We start from the raw sequence: 27,522 nt of genomic DNA, 5'->3' as shown, positions 1-27,522 counted from the left end.
AGCAACATCAGACAGGAAGAAGCAAGTGAGGATGGGGGAGATCACCTCTGAAACTCGGTCCCTCAGTATTGGTACCCCTCAAGGATGTGTCCTCTCACAACTATTGTTCTCCCTCTACACCAATGACTGCACCTCCAAGAACTCGGCTGTCAAACTCCTGAAGTTTGCAGATGACACCACAGTCATTATACAGGGTGACATGCTGCTGTATTGCAAGCTTTTTTCCATTACTGTCATGAAGTTGACAAAAATTCTGAATTAATGTGTTAACAGTGATGAGTACTGACCATCACCTGATGGAGAATAATTTATATCAAACAAGCTGTAATAAATAGAGAGAACCCAGTGACAGATGTGACAAGACAAGATAAAAGATAAAACATTTATTTAAATTCCAAAAAATAATACAACATAAATTATGTAAAGTAAGTGTGTTAACAGTAAAAGCATTTATCAAGAGTTACATGTGTAGTTGCAATGCTGTTTTTCTGTACCATATTGGGAATTTAAAACAGTGATATAAAATATCCTTTTAAAGCTTCCAGTTAGTAAAATAGATGACATTTGTTAAAAAACTGCATTAGAAAAACATAAACCCATGAACTAAAAAAAAAAAAAAAAAAACACCACAGAGGACTGTACTGTAAAAAAGTTTGATTAATATATGAACTTTCCTTTATTACAATGGCCATTTTAATACGTTTTAATTGAATCTCAGTGTAAAATATAGATTGAATCCATTATTGTGTTGTGATGGCTGATTGCATTTATACAGTAATATCTCTATTTCAGTTTTTCACAGTCTGGTAGAAACTTCAGCTTCATCTGGTAGAGACTCTGGGTTCTCACTGACACTTTCGCCTTCAGCTCCTTCACTCAGTAGAGCTGCCATTGTTGCAATAGTTGCATTGGGATCCAATAGTTTCACCAAAGGCACATTCACACCCCTCCCCTGAAAGATCAAATTTTGCAAAGTCATAGCCTGCATAGAGTCAATGCCTAAGGATGAAAGTGGTAAATCATCTTTCAGCTCACTCTGCTCCATGCCAATAGTCTCACTAAGTAGAGAAACAACATAGTCCTTTGGAGAGACGGAGACAGCTTGTTTAGTTTCAGAGTAAGTCTCTCTAGATTTTTGGAAGGCTGCCTCAACTAATGCAGAAAGGCGCATAGACAAGGCGTTATTTTGGGAGAGGATATTGTATCTGATGTTTCTGAAGTGAAACCTGCAAACAGCTTGCTGGGGTCGGTTGAGCACAAGGCATTGCTCCAAGCATTGATAAATCTCAGCCACATCTAAAATCATTATTCCCTTTGCTTCCAGAAAACGCTGGAAATGTTCTTTGTTCAAGAGCAGACCAAGGTTCAGAGCTCCCCAGTTGATAGACTGTGCAGGCAAGCTGAGTTTGCGCCTGTATTGGCAGAACAGATCGAGAAATGTATTGGCTGCTGCGTAGTTTGTTTGCGATACATTTCCCAGGAAAGCGGAGATGGAGGAGTAACATACAAAGTAATCCAACGGACAGTGCTTTGTTGCATAGTGCAAATTCAGGACACCGTTTATTTTTGGCCTGAAAACCTTCTCGTACAGAGATCTGTTAAGGGTCTCAATCAGTCCATCATGCAAGACTACTGCACTGTGAAACACACCTCTGATCGGAAAACCAGGGAACTTCTTGCCAATGACATTGATGACTTTGTGCATATTCTCATAAACAGATACGTCACACTGCATGCTGGTGATGCTGTTTCCACACTGTTTCTCCACATTGTTGATTTCCTGCTGGACTTCTGGTGTGGGCTTGCTTCTGGAGAGAATGACAATGTACTCACCACCTCTTTGTGAGATGAACTTAACAGTCTCAAAGCCCAGACCAGAAAGACCACCTGCCACTACATACACAGACCTCTTTCGAAAAAGCCGTTTTTTTGTTGGAAGAAGTGGAATCTCAGACAGTGTGCTGCCAACATCATTTTCTAGAGCTACGACAGCCAATTTCTTGGAGCTGAAATATGAGTCTGGTTTTGCTGAATCAATGCTTTTTCGTTCAGATTTTGCACTCTGAAAGGTAAAGCTTTCAAGAGCCAATTTCCCATTAAGGTTTAAGGACTTAAGCCAGTGATAAAGGTATGGCCTGTGTGTTCTCAGGAATCCCTTTTGGAAAATGACTGACATCTGAATTATCTGTACATGAACACCTTCCTTTGCACTTTGGAACACTTCCTCAACGACTAGATCCTGCTTCGGAGATTCACATACGATTACAACATGTTGTAACCCTAGAAAGTTGCAAATTTGAGCAGTTAGGGATTCATCAAATGGAGGCAGAATGACAACTGCACCCAACTGACTGGCACCTACAAAAGTCCCATTGCACTGCGTTTCAACATTCACATTCCAGCCTGATTTGCAAGCGCTAAGTGCCAAGACTTTCAATAGTGCAGAATCAGGCACAGAGCATATGATTGTTATATTACGCTTGGCTCCGAGCAAGGCTCGATGAAGGATTTCCCATGCTAGCACAAAGTAGGAAACACAAGGTGTTTTTCTGAGGACTGGGAACTTTTTGGTGCTGTAGCACACTTCCTGTGGTACTTTGATCTTACTTGCTGCCACCACAGGATAACAGGAAGCAACATGTTCTCCCACTTTGAATTTTCTTACATCTTTTCCAACTGCAATGACAGTACCGCTGAAGTCAAGAGCGAGCAGCTTGTGTTTCTGAGATGAGTGCTTGTTCCAATACAGTGTTTTGCCGAATTTTAGATTTGAAGTGCTGACTGGGAAATAGTCTGATGAGTGAACACATATCTTACTGGGCTGGATTTCAATGAATGTATCACTGATCGGCTCAGCCTCCTCGTCAGAGCAAATGGCACTCAGTTTCATAATTTCATGTGGATCAGCTGTCAGAAAAATACATGGTTCAGACACTGTAGATGTATAAGTGCCAATCTTATTGTCATTGATTTCTAGTGGGGTGCGCACAATGGAAGGTTTCAAGACCTGTCCATCTTTTACCACCAGTTCTGGGTGCTTGCTGCATGGGTATGACCTTAGGGCATCAGACAGAGCTGCAATGTCCTCAGGAGAGATCCTGCTCATATCAATCAGCTGAAAAGAAAGATCTGGTATCTCAGCAGCGAACGATCGTGTCATACCAACAAGAGCAAAACCTGGACTTACGTGATCTACTGTGATGTCAGATGAACGGTAGGTTATGGCTCTAATTGATTTTGGGAAGTGAATTCGCTTTAGCTCAACAACTATTTGGCGGAAAATCTCACAGCAGTCAGCTAGACTCTGCAGGATGATTTCAGCTGGCCGTGATGTGAAGTCTTCATTGCCCCACAAAAATAAGACCTCATCAAAGTTTTCTCTAATATCTCTGATTTTAAGATTTGCCAGAAGAGAAGGGAAACCATTGCCCAAGATGTCCTTTGCATATGTGATGGGAATGTAAGTAGATGCTGAGTCCAAATGTTTCTTTAGACCATCAGCAATCCCTAAAGTATCACAGAACACCAACGCCTTTGGAGGAGGAGTAGCAATGTGATCATTTGGGACAACATCGAAGGCATTGTGGTAGAAGTACTCATCTACCACATGAGAACGACTGCCTAGGTACTTGATTATGACATTTTTGACCTCAACCAACACTCTGCCTTCCTTGTCTGCAAAACACCCACAAACCCCAAAGTGATCAGTGCCCACATCAGCTGCTCTCAGATAAATAGTCATCTCATTTTGCAAAGGTTCAAAGACTGTAAGACTTCCTATTTTGGCAGGAAATCCTGGCCTGCCAGCAAAGATGTGCTCTACTGCAACTGGGAGAAGCTGCATTAGATAATCCAGCAAGACAGGATGAATGCAGTAGTCATGCAAATGAGGCTGAAGTTCTTCTAGAACTGAGACTTTTGCAAAAGCCTCTTTCAGATCATCTCCATAGTGCACATCCTTCTTATTCTGAAAGATGTCTCCATACTGAAAGCCTCCTTGAGAGAGATACCCATAAAACTCCTGAAAGCTCACTACAGATGTGCATCGTTTGTTGATGGAGCTTAGTGAAATGCGCTGCTCCTCAATCAGCCTCTCTTTCTTTGAAACCACAGTGCCTGATGCATAAACTACAGATGAGGAGAAAACGGTGAATCTGGTTTCCCTCTCTGTTTGTTCTAGTTGCACTTTCATTTCAGGTGGATTCTGTGTTAAAACAAATGGTCTGTGAAAATTGACACTGAGCTGCAGTGAACTGAGAGGTACTTTTGGTTTAGCACTGGCCATGTACGCAGCTAAACCCAGCTCAGCATAGAAAGCACCAGGGATGATGGGTACATCATTATGCTTGTGCTCTTTCAAATAGAAAGAAGAGTCAGACTTTAGATCACAAGTGAAAATGTTGCTTTCACTTCCCGTCTGACACAGCACAGGATGATTGCTTGCTGTGTTATTCTGTGCTGCCCCAATGATAACATCCTTGTCTGAGCAGTCAAATTGATATTTAGGAAAAGGCAGAGGTACTGTCTCATAGCCTTTATAGAAGGTGTTCCAATCTACTTGAACGCCGAGTTCAAACAGTTTAGAGACAACAGACATGACTGATTCTTGATCTCTTTCTGGCTGCACAGAGGCAAGGACAGCCGTGTCATTTCCCAGAGATTCCATAATGTTTCTCTGCAGTGCCCTTCTTGGACCTATCTCAACAAACACAGTGTGCTTCTTTCCTCTAGTTGCTGACTGTACTGCCTGCTCAAAAGCAACCGGCTCACGAATGTTTCTAGCCCAGTATTCACCTGTGCAGAAATCTCCCTGCTGGACTTCCTTCCCTGTCACTGTTGAGAACAACTCCGTGTCAAGATCATTTGCCTGTAAGATGCCAATTTTTTCCACAATTTCTGGTAGAATTGGGTCCATCATGTGGCTGTGATAAGCAGCAGGGACATCCAGCACACGAAGGAACAGATTCTGACTATTGGCTGAGGTGCTTAGCTCCTTATGGAAGCGCTCAATTGCGTCTGCCTCACCTGAAAGGGTGCAGGACTGTGGGCTGTTATATGCAGCAAGGCAAATTTTACCAGAGTAAGGAGGGAGCAGTGAAGATACCTCTGATACAGCCATGTTGCTGATCACTAGCATCTTTCCCCCGGTGACTTTTCTCTGGAGAGTGCTGCGGAAATATATGACTTTTACTGCATCCTCCAGAGACAAGAGACCAGAGCAGTGAGCGGCTGCCACTTCACCAACAGAGTGTCCAAGAATTGCATCAGCTTTGACTCCCCAGTGCCTGAGCAAGGTAGTAATCCCAACCTGAATAGCAAAGAGGAGGGGTTGGACAACGTCTGGGTTTCTGAAGTCGCTGCTCTCAAATTCGCTCTCAAGAGTATCCAGTATATCCAGAGGACTGAGCTTTTGGAAAAGTTCCTTAATTTCTTTGATCTTTTCTCTGAATATAGGCTCGTTTTTTAGTAGCTGCATGCACATACCATGGTAGGTGACACCATTTCCACAGAAGACAAACACTAACCTTGGATCTGAGAAGGCAACACTGATATTTTTGCCAACAGTAGCAATTAACTTCTCTTTTAGATTAACTACAGAAGACACTGTGATGGCTTTTCTGTATTTATGTTTTTGGTGGGTTCTTCTGCAAGCTGACGTGTAGAGCAAAGAATCTAGATCAAACCGGTTTTCTGCCTGTAGCTGACTGATGGTATCTTCCATTATCATGTTAAGTGATTTTGAAGAATTTGCAGATATGACAAAATACTTGACTTGCTTCTCATCATGCCTTTGCTTAGAATATGACTGGATGTGCTGTGTGACAATGGCGTGTGCATTTGTTCCCCCAAAACCAAAGTTGTTAACTCCTGCAACTCTTGCACTAGAGCATTCCCATTTTTCTGGTTCCTTAGGAATTTTAATGTTTAGTGCTGTGGCATCTACACTGGAAGCCTTATCAGTGTAGAACACCGAAGGAACAATGGTCTCATGCTTCATCATCAGGAGAACCTTAATGAGTCCAGCGACTCCAGCAGCAGATTCTGTGTGTCCAATATTGCTCTTTACAGAGCCAATCCAGAGTGTCTTTGAACCGGGAGGTCTAGATTTAGCAATGACGTTGGAAATGCTTCTTGCCTCTGTTGGGTCTCCAGCTGGGGTTCCAGTCCCATGTGCCTCTATGTACTGGACATCTGCAAGGTCAGACTCTGAATAGATTCTGCGGAGAAGCTCCTCTTGTTGTGTCATGGATGGTTTGGTGATTGGAGTAACAGAGCGGCCATCTTGGTTTACACCAGTTTTGCTGATTATACCCCAGATATAGTCATGGTCTTGAAGAGCCTGTCAAGCAACAAAAAGATCAAAATGAAACAGGAATAAAAGTGTGTATTGATAAAGAACATCTAACACCAGAGTCAAATACAGTGGAACCCCGGCTTACGAAGACCCCATTTAACGAAAAATTCAAGTTACGAAGGCACTTAACGGTAATATTTTTGCCCGTGATACGTCAAAATGCCCGTGTAACGAAATCCGTTTGTGAAATGCGTTTCGCTGTTCCACGTGAAAGACGTATTGTTGTTGCAGTGCGCTATTTCGTGTGCTTTTCGTTTGCAATTAGCCTATCGTTCATTCATAATGGGGCCGGCATAAGGCATAAATATGAGCGATTTAAAAAAAATGTTAAAAAAATATCATTGCACAGTGTACGTACGTACATTAATTAACATAAGTGTAACTTTTAGTTTTAATGTTATGTACATGTACACGTACGTATGTATGCATATGCTTTCTTCAGCTTCCACCAAGAACTTCGTCTTCAGCCAGCATCGCCTCACTCAAAAGGCGATGGAAAAGGTGCTTCCATGGCGGACCACCAGGTGGCTCCACTCACACCCAAGTTGAAGGGAAGTGCTGGGGTGGAGATTTTGGCGCTTACTATATGTGAAGTTCTGAGAGTCAGTTAATAAAGTTGGAGTGAGACACTAAGACCTCTCTTGTCGTTATTACATACCTCCACATTGGTGAGCCCTGTAGTGAACATGCTAAGGTTTGACGACGAAGCCAGCTCCGGCCTGGAAGCATCGGCTGCCGCCGGACTTTCACCTCCGCCGATGGCTGCGTTTGCTGTAGCGCTTAAATTGCCGGATTTTTGGCTTCACGATCCTCCTTCATGGTTCGTGCACGTAGAAGCTCAGTTTGCTCTTCGTGGAGTTTCAGCCGACGATACTAAATACCACCATGTGGTGGCCTCACTTGACCCGCTGTCAACCTGCCGCGTGATGACTCTCCTCCGGGACCCCCCAGCCCAAGGCAAGTACGCCGCCCTCAAGGCGCTGCTGCTGCGGCGTTACTCCCTCTCTGATGCTGAGCGGGCCGAGAAACTCGTTTCCCTCGCGGGCCTGGGCGACGGCACCGCTCTCGAGCTCATGGAGAGCATGCTGTCCTTGCTGGGCGTGGTTGACGGAGGATTTCTCTTCACCCACCTCTTTCTCCGACAGCTGCCGGCTCCAGTGCGCGCTGGCCTTGCCAACTCCCCCCTATTGGCCACGAAGGATTACCGCTCCCTTGCGGAAGAGGCGGATCGCATCCTCCTGGCTACCAGGACTTTCGGCGTCCAGGCGATTGTTCAGGACTCACCAGCGTTTTCCCCCGCCCCCTCACCGATGCTCCAGGGGCCCTCCGACTCGTCCACGGTGGCCGGAATCGCTGCACGGCGGCACCGCGGAAAGGGGCTTTGTTTTTATCACCAGTGTTTTGGAGCGAAGGCACGCCGCTGTCTCCCGCCTTGCAGTTTCCAGACCCAGGGAAACGGGCATGTCAGCGCTCTGTAGCAGCCGCGACCGCTGGCAACAAGGAAAGGCTGCTTTTCTTAGAGGACTCACCCTCGGGGAGGCGTTTCCTGGTGGACTCCGGCTCACAGAAGAGCCTTCTTCCCCCGGCTGGCTCGGACAGGCTAGCTGAGGGCTGCGGGCCATTGCTAACAGCAGCTAATGGCTCTCCCATCAAAACCTTCGGTGAAAGGTTGGTGACTGTTTGCTTTCACGACCACGACTTTCAGTGGAACTTTGTTGTTGCTGCTGGCTCTGTGCCTATAATAGGCGCTGATTTACTTTGTGCTCACGGACTGCTGGTTGATGTTGCTAACAGACGTTTAATTGATGCTGTGTCATTTTCCTCATTACCCTGTTTGACTCGGGGTGCTCAGCCTGTGGTGCATGCTAACTCAGTAGATTCGGGTGACGTTTTTCAGTGTTTGCTTTCTGAGTTTCCCTCACTCACTGTCCCCACTTTCTCGAGCACGGTGACGAAGCATGGGGTGGAGCATTACATACCTACAGTAGGGCCCCCGGTGTTCGCGCATGCGCGCGCCGCCTCGACCCTGCCAAACTGGCTGTCGCTCGGGAAGAATTTGCCACCATGGAGCGTCTGGGCATCGTGCAGCGTTCGAACAGTGCCTGGGCTTCTCCGTTACACATGGTGCCTAAATCTGATGGTCGGTGGCGACCTTGTGGGGATTTCCGCCGTCTTAATAATGTCACAGAGAACGATCGTTATCCCATTCCCCACATCCAAGATTTTTCCGCCCATCTTGCGGGGACCTCGGTTTTTTCGAAGATCGATTTGGTACGGGGATATCACCAGGTTCCCCGTGCGCACGGAGGATGTCCCCAAAACCGCCGTAATTACACCTTTCGGCCTTTTCGAATTTCTGCGCATACCGTTTGGCCTGAAAGGTGCCGCCCAAACCTTCCAGCAGTTGATGGACTTGGTCTTGCGCGGGCTGCCCTTTGTTTTTGTATATTTTGATGATATACTGGTGGCCAGCAGCTCGAAGGAGCAGCACGTTCCATCTGCGTCAGGTTTCTCAGCGTTTGGCGGAGCATGGACTGATTATTAATCCGTCTAAATGCCAGTTTGCCACACACCAAGGCGCCCCTGGAGCCGTTCTTCATACCCGGCAAATGTTTCGATCATGTGCATGTCGATCTGGTGGGTCCTCTGCCGCAGTCACAAGGTTTTACGCACCTTTTGACTGTTGTTGACCGGACCACCAGGTGGCCGGAGGCGGTCCCCCTGGCGTCCACTACCGCAGCAGTGGTGGCCAAGGCGTTTTTGTCAACCTGGGTCTCACGTTTTGGCCCACCCGCGGACATTACGTCAGACAGAGGCCCCCAGTTCATTTCCGAGCTTTGGTCGGCCATGGCTGATGGACTGGGGGCTAAAGTCCACCGCACAACCGCATACAACCCGCAAGCTAATGGGATGTGTGAACGGTTCCACCGGTCGCTTAAGGCTGCTTTTCGCGCCTCCTTAAAGGATGGCAATTGGGTTGACCACCTCCCGTGGGTTTTGCTTGGGCTGCGGTTAAGGAGGATCTCGGCGCTTCCCCAGCTGAGCTAGTGTTTGGTCAGCCCCTCCGCGTGCCTGGAGAATTCTTGCCCGAAAATCCTCCTCCCTGCTTCGATCCATCGGTGCTATCTCTCAACCCGCTTTTGCACTCGCTTCGGGTTCCTGGTCCGGTGCACCATTGCATGCCTGACACCTTTGTTCCAATGACTTTAGAGACTGCTAAGTTTGTTTTTGTCAGGCACGATGCCCACAGGACACCGCTGCGGCCGCTGTATGACGGCCCATTCAGGGTTATTGAACCGGGCCAGAAACATTTTGTTTTGGATTTTGGGGGTCGAAGGGAGACTGTGTGTGTTGACAGACTTAAACCTGCACATGTTCTTCTGAACAGTAATGTAGTGCCGGCCCAGGCCCCTCGCCGTGGCCGCCCTCCTTCGATGGGGTTGACAGACTCTGGTTTTCCCCCCAGGACTACCCCCGGACCACCGGCGTTTGAGCCTCCTCCTGCCTTTCCTGCTCGCCTTCACCAGCCTCGTTCACAGGATGGACCTTCCTCTGCCTGTTCTCTCCCTCCCAGGTTCAGTCGTTCGGGTCGTTTGCTTAGACCCAGGGTCCTGGACTGAATAGAGACCTAACTGTGTGTTCGGGGGGGTATGTGTGGTGGACCACCAGGTGGCTCCACTCACACCCAAGTTGAATGGAAATGCTGGGGTGGAGATTTTGGCGCTTACTATATGTGAAGTTCTGAGAGTCAGTTAATAAAGTTGGAGTGAGACACTGAGACCTCTCCTGTCGTTATTACATACCTCCACACTTCGACTTACGAAAAGTTTGACTTACGAAAGACCCTGTGGAACGAATTAATTTCGTAAGTTGAGGTTCCACTGTATGTGACACGACATATTTGAACTTTAGCTTATAGTTATAATTATATAAACTAGATTGCACTGATGTAAGTTGCTCAGCTGTTGAGATAAATACTGCAGAGATTTCCACTTTGTCTTAAATTAAGTGGAACTTTCTCTATTTTGCTTTTCTTTTTATTTTGTGTAAAGCTATAAAAAAGAAACCCTTCTTTTAACTGCTTCCTTTTTCACAATGGATTGACACAGTGGATGGATCCATATTTTTGATTTGGCACAGATATTTTTTCACATGCTCTTCCAAATGCAATTGCCCATGTTTGTCCTGGACATTTTAGAGAAATATTTTAACCACTGTACTATGGAGCCACTTGTACAGCTACAGAAAATACATTTGAAAATTCCCTATATATAAGCTGGTTGATTAAAACTAAACTAACCGTGCAAAAAAACTGTTTAATCAGCTGAAATTCAAATTTAACACTAAACCAAACTGTTGGAGACTATTTTTATAACGCTAAGCAAGCAGGTCAATCACGTTTGATAGAAAGTGTACAGTTGGTCACTGCAGTTATTTGCAATTGATCACTGAATATGAAAAAAAATTAAAGAGAGTCATTGGTGTGCTTTTAGCTCATCCTCCCGAAGGACCAACAGCTCTATGCGATGGCGAGGTATCCATCGCCCATCTGTCTGTTACTCCATGATTCACAAAGATTGCAACTCCAACGAGAATATTTCTCAGATTTGAGCTAAACTAGATTAACTGTAATGAATATGACAGTTTGTGTCCCTGCTGTACTTCTCAGTGGATTTAAGTCATCATTAGTTTGTGCAACAGAGCCAATCAATGGAAAGACAACTAATAAATTCCTTTCTGTACTTCATGTATTATAGTAATCTATGAATTGTGATGGATCATCAGCTGGTTGAGCTACTACATTGGCCAACGTCTGGGTTTGGCACTTTGGCAAATTGTCCATTTAATGTTTAAATTCCTTAAGTATTTGACTTTTTAAAAAATAATTAATCTGCATATGCTGACCTTTTTCAGTGGCTTTAGGAGAACTACTCCGCATCCGTCCCCTCTGCCGTATCCATCTGCTCTACTGGAAAAAGGTTTGCTGGTTCCATCAGGTGAGATCATCTTGGCTTTGCTCAGCGCAACAAACAGTCTTGGCTCAAGGATGCAGCTGACCCCTCCACAGACAGCCATTTCACAATCCCCTGATAAGATAAAACACATCATATCATCCCAACTAATTAAATGCTAACGCCACTTTCTAAACAAATACGACACTACAGAATGATTTACTACCAGTTACTCTATTGCTAATTAACCTGAAGTTATCTATGCTGGACAGACCTTGTTTTATTGATTGACAGGCAAGATGAAGAGCCACAAGGGATGAAGAACAGGCGGAGTCTAAGGACAGCGAAGGTCCGGTGAAGTTGAAGACATAGGAGACTCTGTTTGCTGCAATACTCATGGCAAGCCCTGTGCCAGTCCAGTGGTTGATCACACTTGGGTGCACATGTGCAGATCTTGTTTCATAATCTCTGTTCATTATTCCTACAGAGATACATAAAACACATGGGTCATGCACTTATCATTTTAACATTATTCATTTGAATGGATGTAAATTTTTTAATGCAATTCTGGTATAAAAAGGTGTCAGTAGCTTTGTTTTGGATCAAGCACCCATTATTGTAACACAAAACACAAAAACAAAATCAAGCATTTTGTGCCTTACCAAAAAACACTCCTGTTCTGGTCCCACTGGCTTTTTCCATTGGAATTCCAGCATTTTCTAAAGCCCTGTAGACACACTGAAGGAGCTGTTTTTGCTGAGGATCCATTTGTTCCACTTCACTGTCACTGATGCCGAAAAACCTGTGGTCGAATTCATTAAACCTGAAATTATATATTATATAATAATATATTATATATATTATATATTGTACATATATTTATTAGTTTCAGATGTAGCCATTCTTGTATTTTGCTTGTTTACATTATTGTATTTTGCACAACTCTGTTGCTTGTGAAGCTCGCACACAAGAATTTCACTCACATGTGCTGTACCAATGTACCTGCACATGTGATGTGACAATAAAAGTGATTTGATTTGATTTTTGATTTGATTTGAAAATACCAAAAAAAATAACAAGGTCAGATTCAGGCAATGGGATGTTCTAATTACTGTTTAAATTCTTCCTTCTTAGATTATTTCTCATAAATGATAATAATGATATAGTGCTTTTCTAGACACTCAAAGCGCTTTGCAATTCCAATATTCATTCACTCTCACATTCACACACTGGTGGAGGCAAGCTACAGTTGTAGCCACAGCTGCCCTGGGGCAGATTGACAGAAGCGAGGCTGCCATATCGCGCCATTGGCCCCTCTGGCCAACACCAGTAGGCGGTAGGTGAAGTGTCTTGCCCAAGGACACAACGACCAGGACAGACAGAGCTGGGGAGCAAACCGGCAACCTTCCGTTTACAAGATGAGCTTCCCAACCCCCAGAACCACAGTCGCCCATGTGTTACATTTACAGTGTGATGCATGTACAGCTGTTTCTATTGTACAAACCTATAATCAGTTTCTATTTTTGGTTTGTCCACAATTTCAGTGCAATACTCCACCAAAAGAAAGGAAACTAAGGCAAATGAAGGGCAGATTTGCAGGTTAAAACAAAGGAGCTGAAGACAAAACACTGCAGTTTGGTAAAACACTGTGAAAGGAAAAACCTAAATCGTGGAAAAATAAAGTACATTCTCTTTCTATTCAGGAGTTTTACATATCTGGACATGACAAATATAACTTGGTCCAGGTCACAAAGATAGGTCAATACAACCTAAAGTGAATTAAAACACATGGCATATTACAGTGGTTCCCAAACTTTTATTTTTTTTATTTTTTATTTTTTTTAATTTTTAATGGGGTTTTTTTTTGCGATTTCCTCAGATATTTTTATTAAAGTTTCTGCATCCATTTTTACAAAAGACAAATTGAACAATATGCCGTTTTCTTTTTGAAGAACATAAAACAATATGAAACATACACTCCCACATTTGTGAAACAGATAAGCAGATCTAAACGAGATAAGGGGCCATACCCGTCAATGAGAGCAGCCTTGGCTGTGCGGGATTTACCCGGCTTGTTGTCATCAGGATCATACCAGCTGCTTAAGTCAAATCTCTCTTTGGGAATTGGCACAGAGCAGTTTCTCCCGTTCACCAGAACCTTCCAGAAATTGTCAAGCCCCTCTCCTGTTTTTGGGAGAAGATACATATAAAACACTTTTTAAATTTTATGTAACTATAGTGAAAGATTTTTCACTGTTCTTAATGTACTGTTTGGGGAATGGTACAGTTTTTGCCTCTGTATACCACCATTTGTGTCTTTTTAAGAATCTACTAGATTAAGCCTAGCAATGCCTCCTTCACCTCAGGAACAAATCTTTTGGGTGTTCCAGTGGACAGCTATCAAGTTTTTTGTAACAACCTGTTAAATTACTTTTGAGCCTCTGAAAATGACTGCAGTTCCTAAACAATTCATCTAATACTTTTGTCAAACCCCTTTAATCAAAGCTGAAAGTCTGCACTTTCATAATCTTGACTGATTTCAAATCCACCATGGTGGTGCACAGATGCAAAAACACAAAAATGTCCATGTCTAAATACTTCTGGATCTGACTATACACCATGTGACGCACAACAATCAAATTAGGTAGTAAAATAATAACAGACAGACAGAAACTTCCTAAAGTGTCCTCACCGCCTGGAAAATTGCATCCAATTCCCACCACTGCAATGCTGTCTTCAGTTTCTTCCATTGTGACAGAAAATCACTGAAAAATAAAAAAATATAAAAAACAGAAATCTTTAGTCTGTCAGCATGCAGTCGCCATGGCAGCAGATCAGAAAAAAGTGGAGCGAGTTATTTAGTGAAACAGTGTAGTTAGTCCAGTTTAGTCATGCAACACTGTATCCTTACATCCATCCCGTTGGCAGTTTCCCTCACTGATGGTATCACTGCTGGACTTGCCGTTCTTATAGGCAGCTTCTTTTCTTTATCAAACATTAATGATTCATGCTATACGTGGCCATGGAGATGAAGGACTTCAGTGCACACATTTATGGTGCCTCGCAAATGATTAGACCACGTTTAATGGGCAAGTCAATATGTTCTATAATAGCATGGCCCTATCACAGTTTCAGTTTAACTAATTATCATGTTTAAAATCCTGGAAACATCTGGAAATGGTTAAAAAAAAGACATTTTACACTAACTCATATTGTTAATTAATAAGACAAGTAAGTAATAAGTAAGCCATAAGTGTTATTACATATACAATATTACAATGTGCATACCACAGTGATTGTACATAACTTTGTTGATTACTTGATTAGATAAGTTAAGGTCATAGTAGATATTCAAAGCCAAGAATGTCCAGGAGTAACAATATCTCTAAGGTAACTTTTGAACTGAAATAGTTTCTAATAATACCACAGAACAAATAGCTTACTTATTAGGATGATGTTTATTAAATGCTGTATGTTAAAGTTCCTCTAATTTCTCAAAATGATCACAGTTGACCTAATTATAAATTAATACAAATACAAATTTATGGAAATTTAAAATATGAAGTTAAATGTTGAGCAGCATAAGATTCTTTAAAACAATGAATAATTATTTATTTTTCCCCCCAAGGCCTTGGTCTATGAATTGAATTTTTAAACAACATAAGGAACAATAGACTGGTTTTCCTGGTTAGTGTTATGATCTTATTACCATTATCAAGAAACCACAGCCCCACAAAATTACAAGGTAGAATTGCAGCCAACAAGCATTGTCTTTATTACCCTCCCTTTCTGTTTAATGATTAAATGAATGAAATCCATGATTTTATTAACTTGATCAAAATATTTCAGGGTCTTAACACAGCAGAACATTTAATGTTTTGGTACAAGGAAACGCAGACGTTCATAAGTTATTATTAGATGATAAATAATGTGTCTGTCTCAGTAATAAATAATAATAATGAGCTGAAGTAATGACGGATAAAGTAATGTACCCAGTGTGTGAGTTCAGGCTTCAGGCTGGTTTAACCTTTAGCAGGTCCAGTGTTGAATTTGACAGCAAATTAGGATTTAGTTTTAGTCATAATTAAGGCATTAAATTATTTTTTGTTTCAGTCGACTAGGCATCACAAGATGATAGCAGAATAAATCTAAAGTTGACTCATTTGATTTGAAAAATAAAAAGTGTAAAAGTTTGTCTGTTTTTACCAGCAGGAGTTGCTCCATTTTATTTTCCTTGACATCAAATACGAAATGCGTTGGTAGGTGCGCTCTTCTCCTTACAAATGCTGAAATTGTATTGGATTTCCGTGAGAAGAGCATGGGAATAAATGAGCCCCTCCACCCACACCCCCGTTTCCCGGGAACATATCAAACGTGCCGATCTAATCTTTCTGCACAAGGAAATAAATTCTGATTGGATCGCTTCCAAACTCGCCCCGCCTTTCTACACAACTTTAATTACTTCTGATTTGACCTCATTTTTATTCGTAGACAAAACTGTCAATACATGTCATCATAAAGTTGTCATCATAAAGTTGTCATCTTGTTTTCGTCAGAAAAAAAATGAAGACAATTATTGGTGAATGAAATAAACACTCGTTTTTGGAGAAAAACATTTATTGTCACACAAAATGAGACATGAAAGCATAACAGCCACAATGATTTAAATATAGTTTACTGAAAGCAAAAATGAAAAAACAAACTTTTTGTTTAGTTTATAGCCACGTATAACCATTAAACTTTAAGCGTTATCATGAAGGCCTCAGACACTGTAAGCAGGTTGCTGTAAATTTTACAGCAACTTACTGGCAGATGGATGCAAGCAATAAGCTGTAAAAGGATTTGCAGGAACTGTGTTTGTAAGCACTTACATCCTGCTGAAACTGTCACGGTCCTGGGTCTTATGACCCAGTGTTTTGAATTTCAGTTCTTTTGATGCTGTTAGTGTATGTTCTAGCTTATTATGTTTCCTATGTGCATCTGTTTATCAATTCCCCCTTGTATTGTCATACCCTGTGAAGTCTCCCTTGCCCTTCGCTTCGTGTGTTTCTTATCTATGTGTCTTATGTTGTCAGGTCTGCGTTTCATTAGATTTCCTGTTTTATTTTGAAGGGTTCCTGTGTCCCTAGGTTCAATGTTGTTAATGTTACGCTCCCCTTGTCACGTCGTTATGTTCATGTGTGTCAGCTGTTTCCCCATGTGTTCCCACTTTCCTCATTATCCTCCTGTGTGTATTTAGTCCGCGTGCTTTCAGTCATTCCTTGTCAGGTCGTCTGCTCATCTCCAGGTATCTCTGTCAGTTCACTATGCTTAAGGTCTTTTCAGGTTTAGTTTTAGTTCACCCAGTTTAGGTTAGTGTTTTGTGTTCACCTATGCCCTATTGTTTGTACCCTCGTTTCTAGCCTCAATAAACGGCTTGTTTTGTTAATCCACGTCACGTTTTGGTCTGCGTTTGAGTCCTCTTCTGCAACACATACAGTCTGCCCCAGCCAGACTGTGACAGAAACACCATTTTCTATAAATTTGCTGTGACTGGATTTTACAGTAATTTGCATTTACAGCAGTTACTGCAAATATATTATGTTGTGTTTATTTATCTAAAGCGAAGTAACTGTAACTTTTATTTACAGTAATTTTCCATAATTTCATTTACAGCAAACTTACTGTAAAGAAATTGACAGAAACCACTGTGTCTAGATACCAATTATAATAATCAATATTAAATCAACGTGCATGACACAAGATCTGTTTATCGCAAAAAACTAGACTATAAATTTAAAGCTGTAGCAGGAAACATCACATTTGTAGGACTTGCACTTACGTTTCCCACATAGCCCCAGTCATGATTTACAGCAGAAACCTTGCTGTGAGGCGACAGTACGAACCAGAGCTACTGTGCAGCCCTAGTTCAGATCTGTGTGAGGGTACCCCATTTCCTCATGTGCACCATGTATCAAGAGGTGAAGCTGTTAAACTGCTTGAAGATTCGCCAATGAGCCTTTAAAGACCAGCAGATGCACCTCTCTCCTTTAGACTGTGCCATATAGAGGGGAGATTTTCCATATGGTCATACTTATTTTGAACTGTGAACCATGTGAAGTTGCTCCAGTGAAGTCAAAGTATAAAAATATAGAGTTGACTTCACAGGTTTTCTTCACCTGTTCATAAGCCCTACACTTTTCTCTCTCTCGGATTCCCACCAGCTGCTGTCAGTTTTATTTCAAGTGTCCTTTGATAACTTGGCCTCTTGAACCCTGTTCTGGCAGTGAGTCACAGTTTAAGCCCATTTATCAATTTGTTATCTGTTCAGTTCAGGTCTGCAGCATTTCCCCCCTGACCTGTTTGGCCCTACTATCAGATATTTTCTTGCTTTTGTTTATTTGATGTGACATTACTTATTACTAAGTAAATAAGCCAGATTTAGCCCTACAGGCCGATTTTCATCCATTACTCTTGAAGAAAATTAACTTTTTTGCACAGTTTAAAGTTTTTTAAATCACTGTTTCTATTATTACTTGAGGGCGCTTAATGTTTAAAGTAGAGATGGACCGATCCGATATTACGTATCGGTATCGGTCCGATACTGACATAAATTACTGGATCGGATATCGGAGAAAAATAAAAAATGTAATCCGATCCATTAAATATCACGAAAGCACCTCACAAAACTTGCAACACGCCGTAACTCACCTCAGAACGTTAGCACGTTGGAGCAGTATGCATCACGTGATAGAGCGGCTGTGGCATGCGGGACCTGTTGGTGGTCTGGATAGCATGTGGAGCTTCGCTAGCAACCCAGCATTTCATCTCCGACAAAGTTATCCCCGAGAGAAGTAAAGCAAGTGTGTAAGTCCATCTCTGAATGTTTGTAAAGCATTCCTGCCTTAAGCTTAACAAGCGATATATGGAGCGACTGCCTCTTCTTGCTGCTACTTCAATCATGAAACTGCTGATCGGCTTTTCTGTCGCGAGTCCGTCTCTCTCGTTTGCTTTTGGCCCACTTTGCACCAGAAAGAGGAAACCAGTGGATAAACAACAGCAGCACATTTAAGCTTGATAAGCTGTTGTTAAAATTTATTTAATATTACTTTCTACACCAGGATCTTTTTCTACGCAGCTGACACTGGTAACTGTGCAGGGGCGGATCTAGCAAAGTTTAGCCAGGGGGGCCGATAGGGCATTAACAGGGAAAAGGGGAGCAGAAAGACATACTTTTCTTTCTTATTCTCATTTAAAATGTCGAGCTTTTAATAAATAATTATCTGACACCCAAAGTTTTAATTTGATGTAAAATGAATAGAAGTCAATTACTGTATATAGTGACTATTAAGTCTAATATATATACCCTAGTAAGCTATAGTACTTTTTTCTTTGGGAAGGTACCATCTGTGCAGTCTGCAATTTTGTTGAAGAAAGATGTTGAATCTATTTAATATTTTAATATATTGAAAAATAATTGATTTCTGTGCATTTTTTTTCCACACTGCATCAAATTAAGGTTGATTACGTCGATTAAGCATCATGAGGTGGAGCGTGAGGGGTGGTTCCCTATTTTTTTATTTTTGTTGTTGCTGGGAGTTGGAACCCTATTAGTTAGGTTGCTTAATATTTACGCTAAGTACTCTTTAAAATACCAGAATAGGGAGGATGGTGTAGGTTTACGTTTATTAGATTGATCAGTATTGCTGAACTATGAAATATTTTTTTTTATTTTTTTGACATACAGGTATAACAGAATAGCTTTAGTGTAGTTGTTGTTTTAAACTTGAGTATGAACTTATACAAAATGCAGCAAGATATTTAAAAAAACACTATATCGGATTCATATCGGTATCGGCAGATATCCAAATTTATGATATCGGTATCGGACATAAAAAAGTGGTATCGTGCCATCTCTAGTTTAAAGATGATGAAAACCTGATGAAGGGGATGCAGTTACTTTATACCTGATGAATGCCTGTTGATGTTGTCCATGGGCAACAAACCTGTGAGACATCATTTATGGATTAATGAGGCCGTAATAAATTAGGTGATATTGATCCAGTTGACTAATATAATACTGGCGATAACACAATTAACCTAAACATTTTTTGAAAGCAGACAGAAACAAATGAACGCTCTCCATGAGTCAGTTTAATGTCAGAAAGTAAAAAGAAAAGTTTTTGTAAAAAATGTAAACAAGACTGCAGTCTATTATGAATTATCATGCAGATATTATCCAATTAATTACACACCTTGTATTAAACATTGATAAACCAAATATTTAAGCTTCTTTTAATTTTTTATAAATCAGTATTATAAGCTTTCCCCTGATCTTACACTTGCTATTCACAGAATTACAGTGTAGTTACCAGTTTCACTGTGTGAGTGGCAAATGTGACCATAATAAATTCTTTCCAAGGAACAAATAAAACGTCAGAACTGTGCAACGTGCAGAATAAAGTTTTACAGCTGTGTTGTTGAGATAAAAAAGTGTTTAAAGATTGGTGTGGCCTGGCCATAAGTGCTCAGGCAATGATGCTGAAAATTGATTATTCAGTTGTACTACACTGGAAATTTATCACAGTTGTGTTTTCTTTGCATTAGCTGACTTGACAAAGCTTAAAACCCCAGTCAGTGATAACAGATATCGGCAATGGTTATAAACTTTATTTGTTTTAGGATCTGTGCACACTAACATAAAAGGTGTGGGACCCAATCAGCCAGAGTTTTGGGTGAGCTCATTGTGAAACCTGGCCCCACCTTGTCATGCGAATTCCTGAGGTCAGATGGCCCAGGATGTGAGTGGGCGTTAAGGCGTCTGGGGAGGGAACTCAAAACTGGATTATAGATGGATCTATATCTATCCATCCATCTATAATCTAGGCTGATTGGGTCCCACACCAAGGGCGTAGATTTGGTTTTGGCATTGGTGGGGACGGATGATTCAACCATCGAACCCTGCCCTGTTTTTTTTTTTTTGTTTGTTTTTTTTGTTCTTTCCTTTTCATCTTTGCTTCTTGATTTAAAAAAAAAAGAAGGAGAAATATACTTGCCTACATATGCTATTCTACATCCTTTTAAACCATTTAAAATTACAATTCATAGTTTTATATGTGAATTATATAATGTTAAGTTACTATTAAACAAATGACTGACTAAGTATTTTATACTTTAGTTTACTTCAACCATATTCCATACAAAAATAAAAATAGCTTAAAATACAGTCATGACAATAAAATAATATGACTTGAAGGACTTAGCAACATTACTTCAGTTATACTACACCAACATCTCTTATACATTAGCACTAAGAGAACACTGAATGACCTGGTGGTTTTTGTCCATAAAACTACTCATCTAAGATTACCACAAAGTAAAAGATTTCTTAGCAAAATTATGCAACATTTTAGGCACACTATTGCCCCTATCAAGTCAGTGAGTTGAGATGTTTTACTCTAAACATGAACTACTGTTACAGCAACAGACATGTACTACTGGTGTCCCACACAACAACTCAATGTCCACTATGTGAAGGAGCCAAACACATGCCTTCTCCTCTCATTAACTGAGATAAACTGCTGGCATATTTGTTTTACATCTATACTGTCCAGTCTCTCCTGGTGGACATGGTAACACGTTATTCATGATTACATACAATTTTAGACTGATGTGGGCCAAAGCCTAAAAAGATGTGCCGGGAGTTTGCTGTTCTCCCCGGTTCAGATATTTGAAGTTTGCACAGCTACATTCTCGCCTGAAAATTTTTTAAAAGTTTCTTTTGCAACCCAGAAAGAGTAATAAGAGGGGCATGTATTGCCTTGCATAGCCTGTAACGTTATTATGGTGGACAGATTTTATGAGTGAACTTGACTTTAAGTGACTTACAGGTTTCTTTGAAAAATACTTTCTTATATCCAGGTTCTTTTTGCTGCCATCCTCCTCTCCTCCTTGCAGGTCCTCGCAGCGCAGGATTGCCGCTGCTAAAACTAAACAGAGCTCCCTGAAAGGCACAGCCAATCACATTGGCCATATTTGTCACATGATATAGGACTCCGGTAGAGAGCGTAATTTAACTCTTTCTGCACCGCTGGGTGAATGAGATGTTGACAGATCGTTTTGTTTTTAAATTTCTATCGGTTTTGTTTTTCTTTACTCGGAGAGATCAAATTATTGGTGGGGACAATTCAATAATCGCTGGATATTGGTGGGGACATGTCCCTTCCGTCCATGCCAAATCTACGCCCTTGTCCCACACCCAGTTTCACACCTTGGCTCAGGCGATTAGAGGATCATCAGTGGGTCCTTTTGTCCCTCTGCGGGGGGATACTCTCACTAGGTTTCAATCTGGGACTCCCCACCATTTGACCTTAGAACTGAAGAAGCTTCTCGGATGAGAGGTGAAACGTCTTCAAGTAACTTAAAGAAGTCCAGACGCTTTTCTTTGCAAGCTCCTTTGACTATTAAATGCATTACATTTTTCACCCAAACTTTGAACATAATCTGTTTTCGAATAGCTTATATGTTCAACGTAGGTCAACACAGTGATTTAGCTACGTAGGTTGAAAGAGGGACACTTTTGTGACACAGAAAACTCTGACTTTAACAGGACATTTATCTTGCTTCATATTGAATTGCATAATCTGAGAAAGTATCCTTTACTCTAAGACAATAAGCTGCTGCAAAACATCATGTTTAACTTTCAAAACCACAAATGGTGAAAGCCACTGTACTAATATGCTACTAGGTAATGACAAGTAACAATATAATTTCCATGTGTTACACCAAAAGTGTACCTGTAGTATCCGCCTCTCTCCTTCTTCAATGATGGGTCAACAGCACAGTAAATTGTGTTTTAGGTAAAAGGACTGATCATCTTCATGGAGAATTGCTGGACACAATTCAGATGACGAATTAACTCAGTCTGAACAACTCCAGGATGGAGAGAGTAGGTCGTCACTCCTGTGCCTAAAAGTAAGGAAAAAGTGAATGAAATCACCAACAGTAAAGCTACTAGTCATGCATTTGATTTGAACAGAAAACTGGCAAATTAAAAGAAAGAAATGACAGCGTGTAAGGTGCATTATTTACCTTCTAATCGTTTAGCCAGTGATCGGGTGAAGAGGACGTTGGCTAGCTTGCTTTGAGCATAGGCTTTATTCTTGTCGTAATGCTTCTCACTGTTGAGGTCCTCTAGATTTATGGAGTGAGCCATGGAAGATACATTGATAATCCAAACTGGTGCCGACTTTTTAATCAGGTCAAGCAACAAATATGTCAACAGGAAGTGACCTGGAGGGGGAGGAAATATGACTTTAAAGTTGTCAATTTTCAGTTTCAGAAAATAGAGTGAAGTTAATGTATCTGGAAATAGTAACAATTTACTAAATACGAAATACTGTATCCCAAACTTGTTAAAGACTTTTACAATAAATGTACTACATCAAATAAATACCATAAGACAGAATGTGTTACAAAGACCACCCACAGCTTATGATTTATATCCGTTCAAGAGGAATGCTATCCTGCTGCACTAATTCTGCACAAAAACATCAAATTAAAAAATGCGAGATGTCAGTTAAAAGTTTTGAGTCTGTGTCTTTTGGTGGGGCATGTTTATCAGACTTATGATGTGTGAAGTTATTTCCCTAAATACAATTGAAAGGGCAAAATCCTTTTTTAAAAACTACATTTCTATAATAACCATGAGCGGGTGCATTGTGAGCCAGGCAGCAGCCAGGAGCGAGGTCCTGGCGGACCGATCCCCGGCTACCAAGACTGGCAATTGGGACATGGATTGTCCCAAAAGCAGTGTTCTACCTGCACTATGTATAGTGTGGGCAGAGCGCTGCTGACTTCGACTTCGAATGAGAAAATTGTCAAGTGGTGGAAGAAATACTTACCTCCTTAATTCCACTGGCATGTCTTCCTTGGAGAAAGCAGAGTCTGGGAACGAAGGGGATAATCCACCAATCTCTGGGGGCAAGGTAACTGAGGCAGTTAAACAACTCCTTGGTGGCATAGCCCCTGGGGTGGATGAGGTCCGCCCCGAGTTCCTGAAGGCTCTGGATCTTGTAGGGCTGTCTTGGTTGACATGCCGCTACAATGTTGTGTGGAGATCAGGGGCAGTACCCTTTTATTGGCAGACCACGGTGGTGGTTCCCATCTTTAAGAAAGGGGGGTTGGAGGGTGTGTTCCAACTACAGGGGAATCACACTCCTCAGCCTCCCAGGGAAAGTCTATGCCAGGATGCTGGAGAGGAGAGTTCGTCCGATAGTCGAACCTCGGATACAGAAGGAACAATGCGGTTTTCGTCCTGGTAATGGAACACTGGATGAGCTCTTCATCCTCTCAAGGATACTGAGGGCGCATGAGAGTTTGCCCAACCAGTCTACATGTGTTTTGTGGACTTGGAGAATGCATTTGATCGTGTCCCTTGGGGGGTCCTGTGGGGGGTGCTCCAGGAGTATGGGGTGTCTGACCCAATGCTATGGGCCATTAAGTCCCTATACAACCATTGCAAGAGCTTGGTCTGCATACCCGGCAATAAGTCTGACTCATTCCTTGTGGGTGATGGGCTCCACCAGGGTTGCCTTTTGCCACCGACTCTGATCATGATTTTTATGAACAGAATTTCTAGGTGTAGCCAAGTGGCGGAAGGCTTCCACTTGGGTGGTCTCAGGATTTTCTCTCTCCTTTTTGCGGATGATGTGGTTCTGTTAGCTTAATGGGGGATGGCCTCCAGCTCGCCTTAGAACGTTTCACAGCCGAGTGTGAAGCAGTGGGAATGAGAATCAGCACCTCCAATTCTGAGGCCATGGTCCTCAGCCCGAAAAGTGTGGAGTGACCACTCCAGGTCAGGGACGAGTTCCTGCCCCAATTGAGAGTTTAAGAGAGTTTAAGTATCTTGGGGTCTTGTTCATGAGTGACGGGAGAAGGGAGCGGGAGATTGACAGATGGATTGGTGCTGCGGCCGCAGTGACGCGGACGCTGTACCGGTCTGTTGTGGTGAAGAGAGAGCTGAGTGTAAAAGCGAAGCTCTCAATTTACTGGTCGATCTACGTCTCTACCCTCACCTATGGTCACGAGCTGTGGGTAGTGACCGAAAGAACGAGATCGCGGATACAAGTGGCGGAAATGGGCCTCTTCCTTAGAGATATGGTGAGAAGTTTGGCCATTTGCTGGAGAGATTATATCTCTCGGCTGCCCCCGGACAAGCTGGAGGAGGTGGCTGGGGAGAGGGAGGTCTGGGCTTCTCTCCTTGGGCTGCTGCCTCCGCGACCTGGCCCCAGATAAGCAGAAGAAAATGGATGGATGGACTATGAGCATACCTGTGATGTGTAAAATTTTGATGACCCATCTCATGTTTGTCCAGTGTTGCATTATGTTGATGGTCAGTTAACATGGATTCATTGTCTGCGGTTGGAAATGTTGGAAACAACATTTTTACTGATGATCAGTAATTCCGGAATCAACTGATTCCAAAAGCTGGAATTGGTAAATATTGTTGCAACTAGTCAACAAGTCAAAAGTCCTCAATATAGACTTGAAGGTATACACAAATGTCTTAAATCTTTTGTTTTTTCCAGTCTCAGAGCAGAAATAGCCAAACAACAGTTAATGACAGGTGAATTGTAATCTAGGTATGTGGGTAACTAGAAAACCTTGACCTGTACCTCACTTGAAATGTAACTTCATATTGCATCGATGAAGCCTGCATGGGTAATACAGCGTCGTCCATTTGTGCCCTCTAATAAGTCAAGGGCACTACATAGATCCAGATTTCTTTTAAACTGTTATCGTGAGAGACAACAATAACAGTAATGACATGTTAAAGCGACTAAGCTTCCAGGCAAGGAAGTTATTGAAACAAAAAAATATCTTCACTAGAGTGACTTTCTAAACCTCAGGAGGGAAAAATGATCAGATAGCAAGGTTGATAAACTGTACTCTTTGATTTTAACCGTGGCTTTTCTGCCTCTTCAAATATATTGCATCAGTGTCTAATATTAGAAGACAATCAATATAACTGTCACGGTCCTGGGTCGGTGACCCAGTGTTTTGTATCTGGTTAATTTGTGTTTCTTGTTTGTTTGTTATCCATGGTTGTCACTGTTAGTATTTATGTTTCTGTCCTAGTATTTCCGGAGTTCTAGTTCTTAGGGTTTGTTATTTGGCTTCTCTGTGTTGTGTGGTGTCTACTCTGTGCCCTCCTGTCCCATGTTTTCTCTGTTCCACCTGTTTGCAATATTGAGCAGCCATAAATAAAGGCTTACCTTTTGTTCACAACATTTTCCTGCAGCTTTACTGTTCTGCAGTAGTAAAAATGTTGGTCTTGAAAGGAGTGTTGTGTTTAGACTGTAAAATGGTACCATACAAAAGTTATTAAAGATTTTTTGTTTCATTAGAGTGGCCTACTAAACCTTGGTAGGGAAAAATGTTCTGATAGCAGGGTCGATAAACTGTACTCCTTTTTTTTTTTTTTTTTAACCAAAGCCCTATCTACCTCTTTAAACATATTATTGCTTAAGTGTCTAATTATAGAAGCCAATCAATATAACTACTATTTATGGAAATGTCAGGGTTAAACACACGATGAGGAAAATGAATTTTGAAGTGAGTGTGGCTAAAAGGAAGTGAAAATGCAGTACACTGTAACGTCAAATCTCTTATCTGGAAGTTGACCTTAAACTTCATGTCTGTCTGTCATATCTAAAGCATGTGTTAACACTTTGCTGTTCTGCAGTAAAGTCATAAAAATGCTGATTATGAAACAAGTGTAGCATTTAGGCGAAAGTATCTGATCCAACTGCAACATCACAAAGTGAGTACTGAAAAATTCTATGCATTTGTTTTTGAAGGATTTAGACTAGTACAACCTGAAATGTGACCGCTCCCCTCAAAATTGTATTTACATGTTAATGCAGCCATGAGTGGAAATTGCACTCCCCCTCATGTGTTACTGTGACAGGCTGCTTGCAAAAAAAGTGCCTAAGATACTATTTAAAAGTTGTTCTTTGTTGAGTCAGTTTTTATATTTGAATGATTCACAGGTAAAAAAACAAAAACAAATGATTGGTGCACACGCAGTTCACAGACTGTAGCTTTTTAACTATTGTACAGTATTATACTGAAAGTCCAAATAACCCACTACTACTGTCTAACGCTGGCAATGTCTTGGTACCAGTGATGGGAATGACAGCGTTACAAGTAACGGTGTTACTAATGGCATTACTTTTTACAGTAACGAGTAATCTAACTAATTACTATTCCTATCATTACAACGCTGTTACCCTTACTAACAAGAAAATGCGGTGCGGTCGCGTTACTATTTTTCAACAGACAGTTGAAGCTGTGTTCAGCTTACCGCACCTTATATCAGTTGCACGGAAGTAGTTGTAAGTAATCTGGGCGCTACAGCTTTAAGCAGCTGTGCGCGCTCCCATGGGTGGCAATCACTTTCTTGCAGATGATCACTGTTTGGCACAACACCGGTCTAACCTTTCTGAACAAGGAAATTACTTTTGATTTGATCACTTCCAAACTCGCCCCGATTTTCTATACAGCTCAATTAGTTCTGATTCGACCTCATTTTTATTCGTTGACAAAACTGTCAATACATGTGATCATAGTTATCCTGTTTTCGTCAGAAAAAAAAAGACAATTATTGGTGAATGAAATGAACACTCATTTTTGGAGAAAAACATTGATTGTCACACAATATCAGACATTAAAGCATAACAGCCATACTGATTAAAATTTATTTTATTGAAAGTGAAAAAACAAATTTTTTGTTTAGTTTTTTGTGGCCACATATAACCATTAAACTTTAAGCATCTTGAAAGCGTCACACACTGTAAACAGGTTGCTGTAAATATTACAGCAATTTACTGCCAGATGGATGCGGGTAATTAGCTGTAAAAGGATTCACAGGAATCGTATTTGTAAGCACTTTTTACATCCTGCTGAAACAGCATTTTCTATAAATTTGCTTTGACGGGATTTCACAGAAATTTACATTTACAGTAGTTACTGCACATTTATTTATTTTTGCTGTGTGTTTGTCTATCTACAGTGAAGTAACTGTAACTGTTATTTACAGTAAGCTTACTGTAAAGAAAATTACATTAACAACTGTGTGTAGCTAACAATTATAAGATCTGTTTATTGCAAAAAACTAGACTATAAATCCTTTTATGGATTAATGAGGCCGTAAAAATTTAGGTGATATTGATC

At 41.5% G+C, this 27,522-nt stretch overlaps 1 protein-coding gene across 3 annotated transcripts; it reads right to left on the bottom strand.

Annotated features, from left to right (window-relative positions):
* Window positions 1-435: 435 nt before the first annotated feature.
* LOC143420328 (phenolphthiocerol/phthiocerol polyketide synthase subunit C-like) lies at window positions 436-27,472 on the bottom strand. 3 transcript variants are annotated; one of them, XM_076888266.1, is made up of 9 exons: window positions 23,190-27,472; window positions 22,378-22,578; window positions 22,083-22,254; window positions 14,000-14,072; window positions 13,338-13,491; window positions 11,970-12,130; window positions 11,582-11,788; window positions 11,261-11,442; window positions 436-6,340 (listed from the first exon to the last, which is right to left on the bottom strand). In XM_076888266.1, exons 4-9 carry the CDS (start codon window positions 14,055-14,057, stop codon window positions 797-799), a joined length of 6,306 nt encoding a protein of 2,101 aa, XP_076744381.1. In that variant the 5' UTR covers window positions 14,058-14,072; window positions 22,083-22,254; window positions 22,378-22,578; window positions 23,190-27,472; the 3' UTR covers window positions 436-796. The 3 variants fall into 3 exon arrangements, with proteins under 3 accessions (XP_076744381.1, XP_076744380.1, XP_076744382.1); XM_076888265.1 differs by having other exon boundaries at window positions 22,378-27,472; XM_076888267.1 differs by lacking the exons at window positions 22,083-22,254; window positions 22,378-22,578; window positions 23,190-27,472 and having other exon boundaries at window positions 14,000-14,137.
* Between the last annotated feature and the right edge of the window lie 50 nt (window positions 27,473-27,522).

Source organism: Maylandia zebra, linkage group LG9 (genome assembly GCF_041146795.1).
Source record: "Maylandia zebra isolate NMK-2024a linkage group LG9, Mzebra_GT3a, whole genome shotgun sequence".
Lineage (NCBI taxonomy): Eukaryota > Metazoa > Chordata > Actinopteri > Cichliformes > Cichlidae > Maylandia > Maylandia zebra.
Note: the sequence above shows the minus strand (reverse complement) of the source record. Positions and strands in the feature narration are given on the sequence as shown.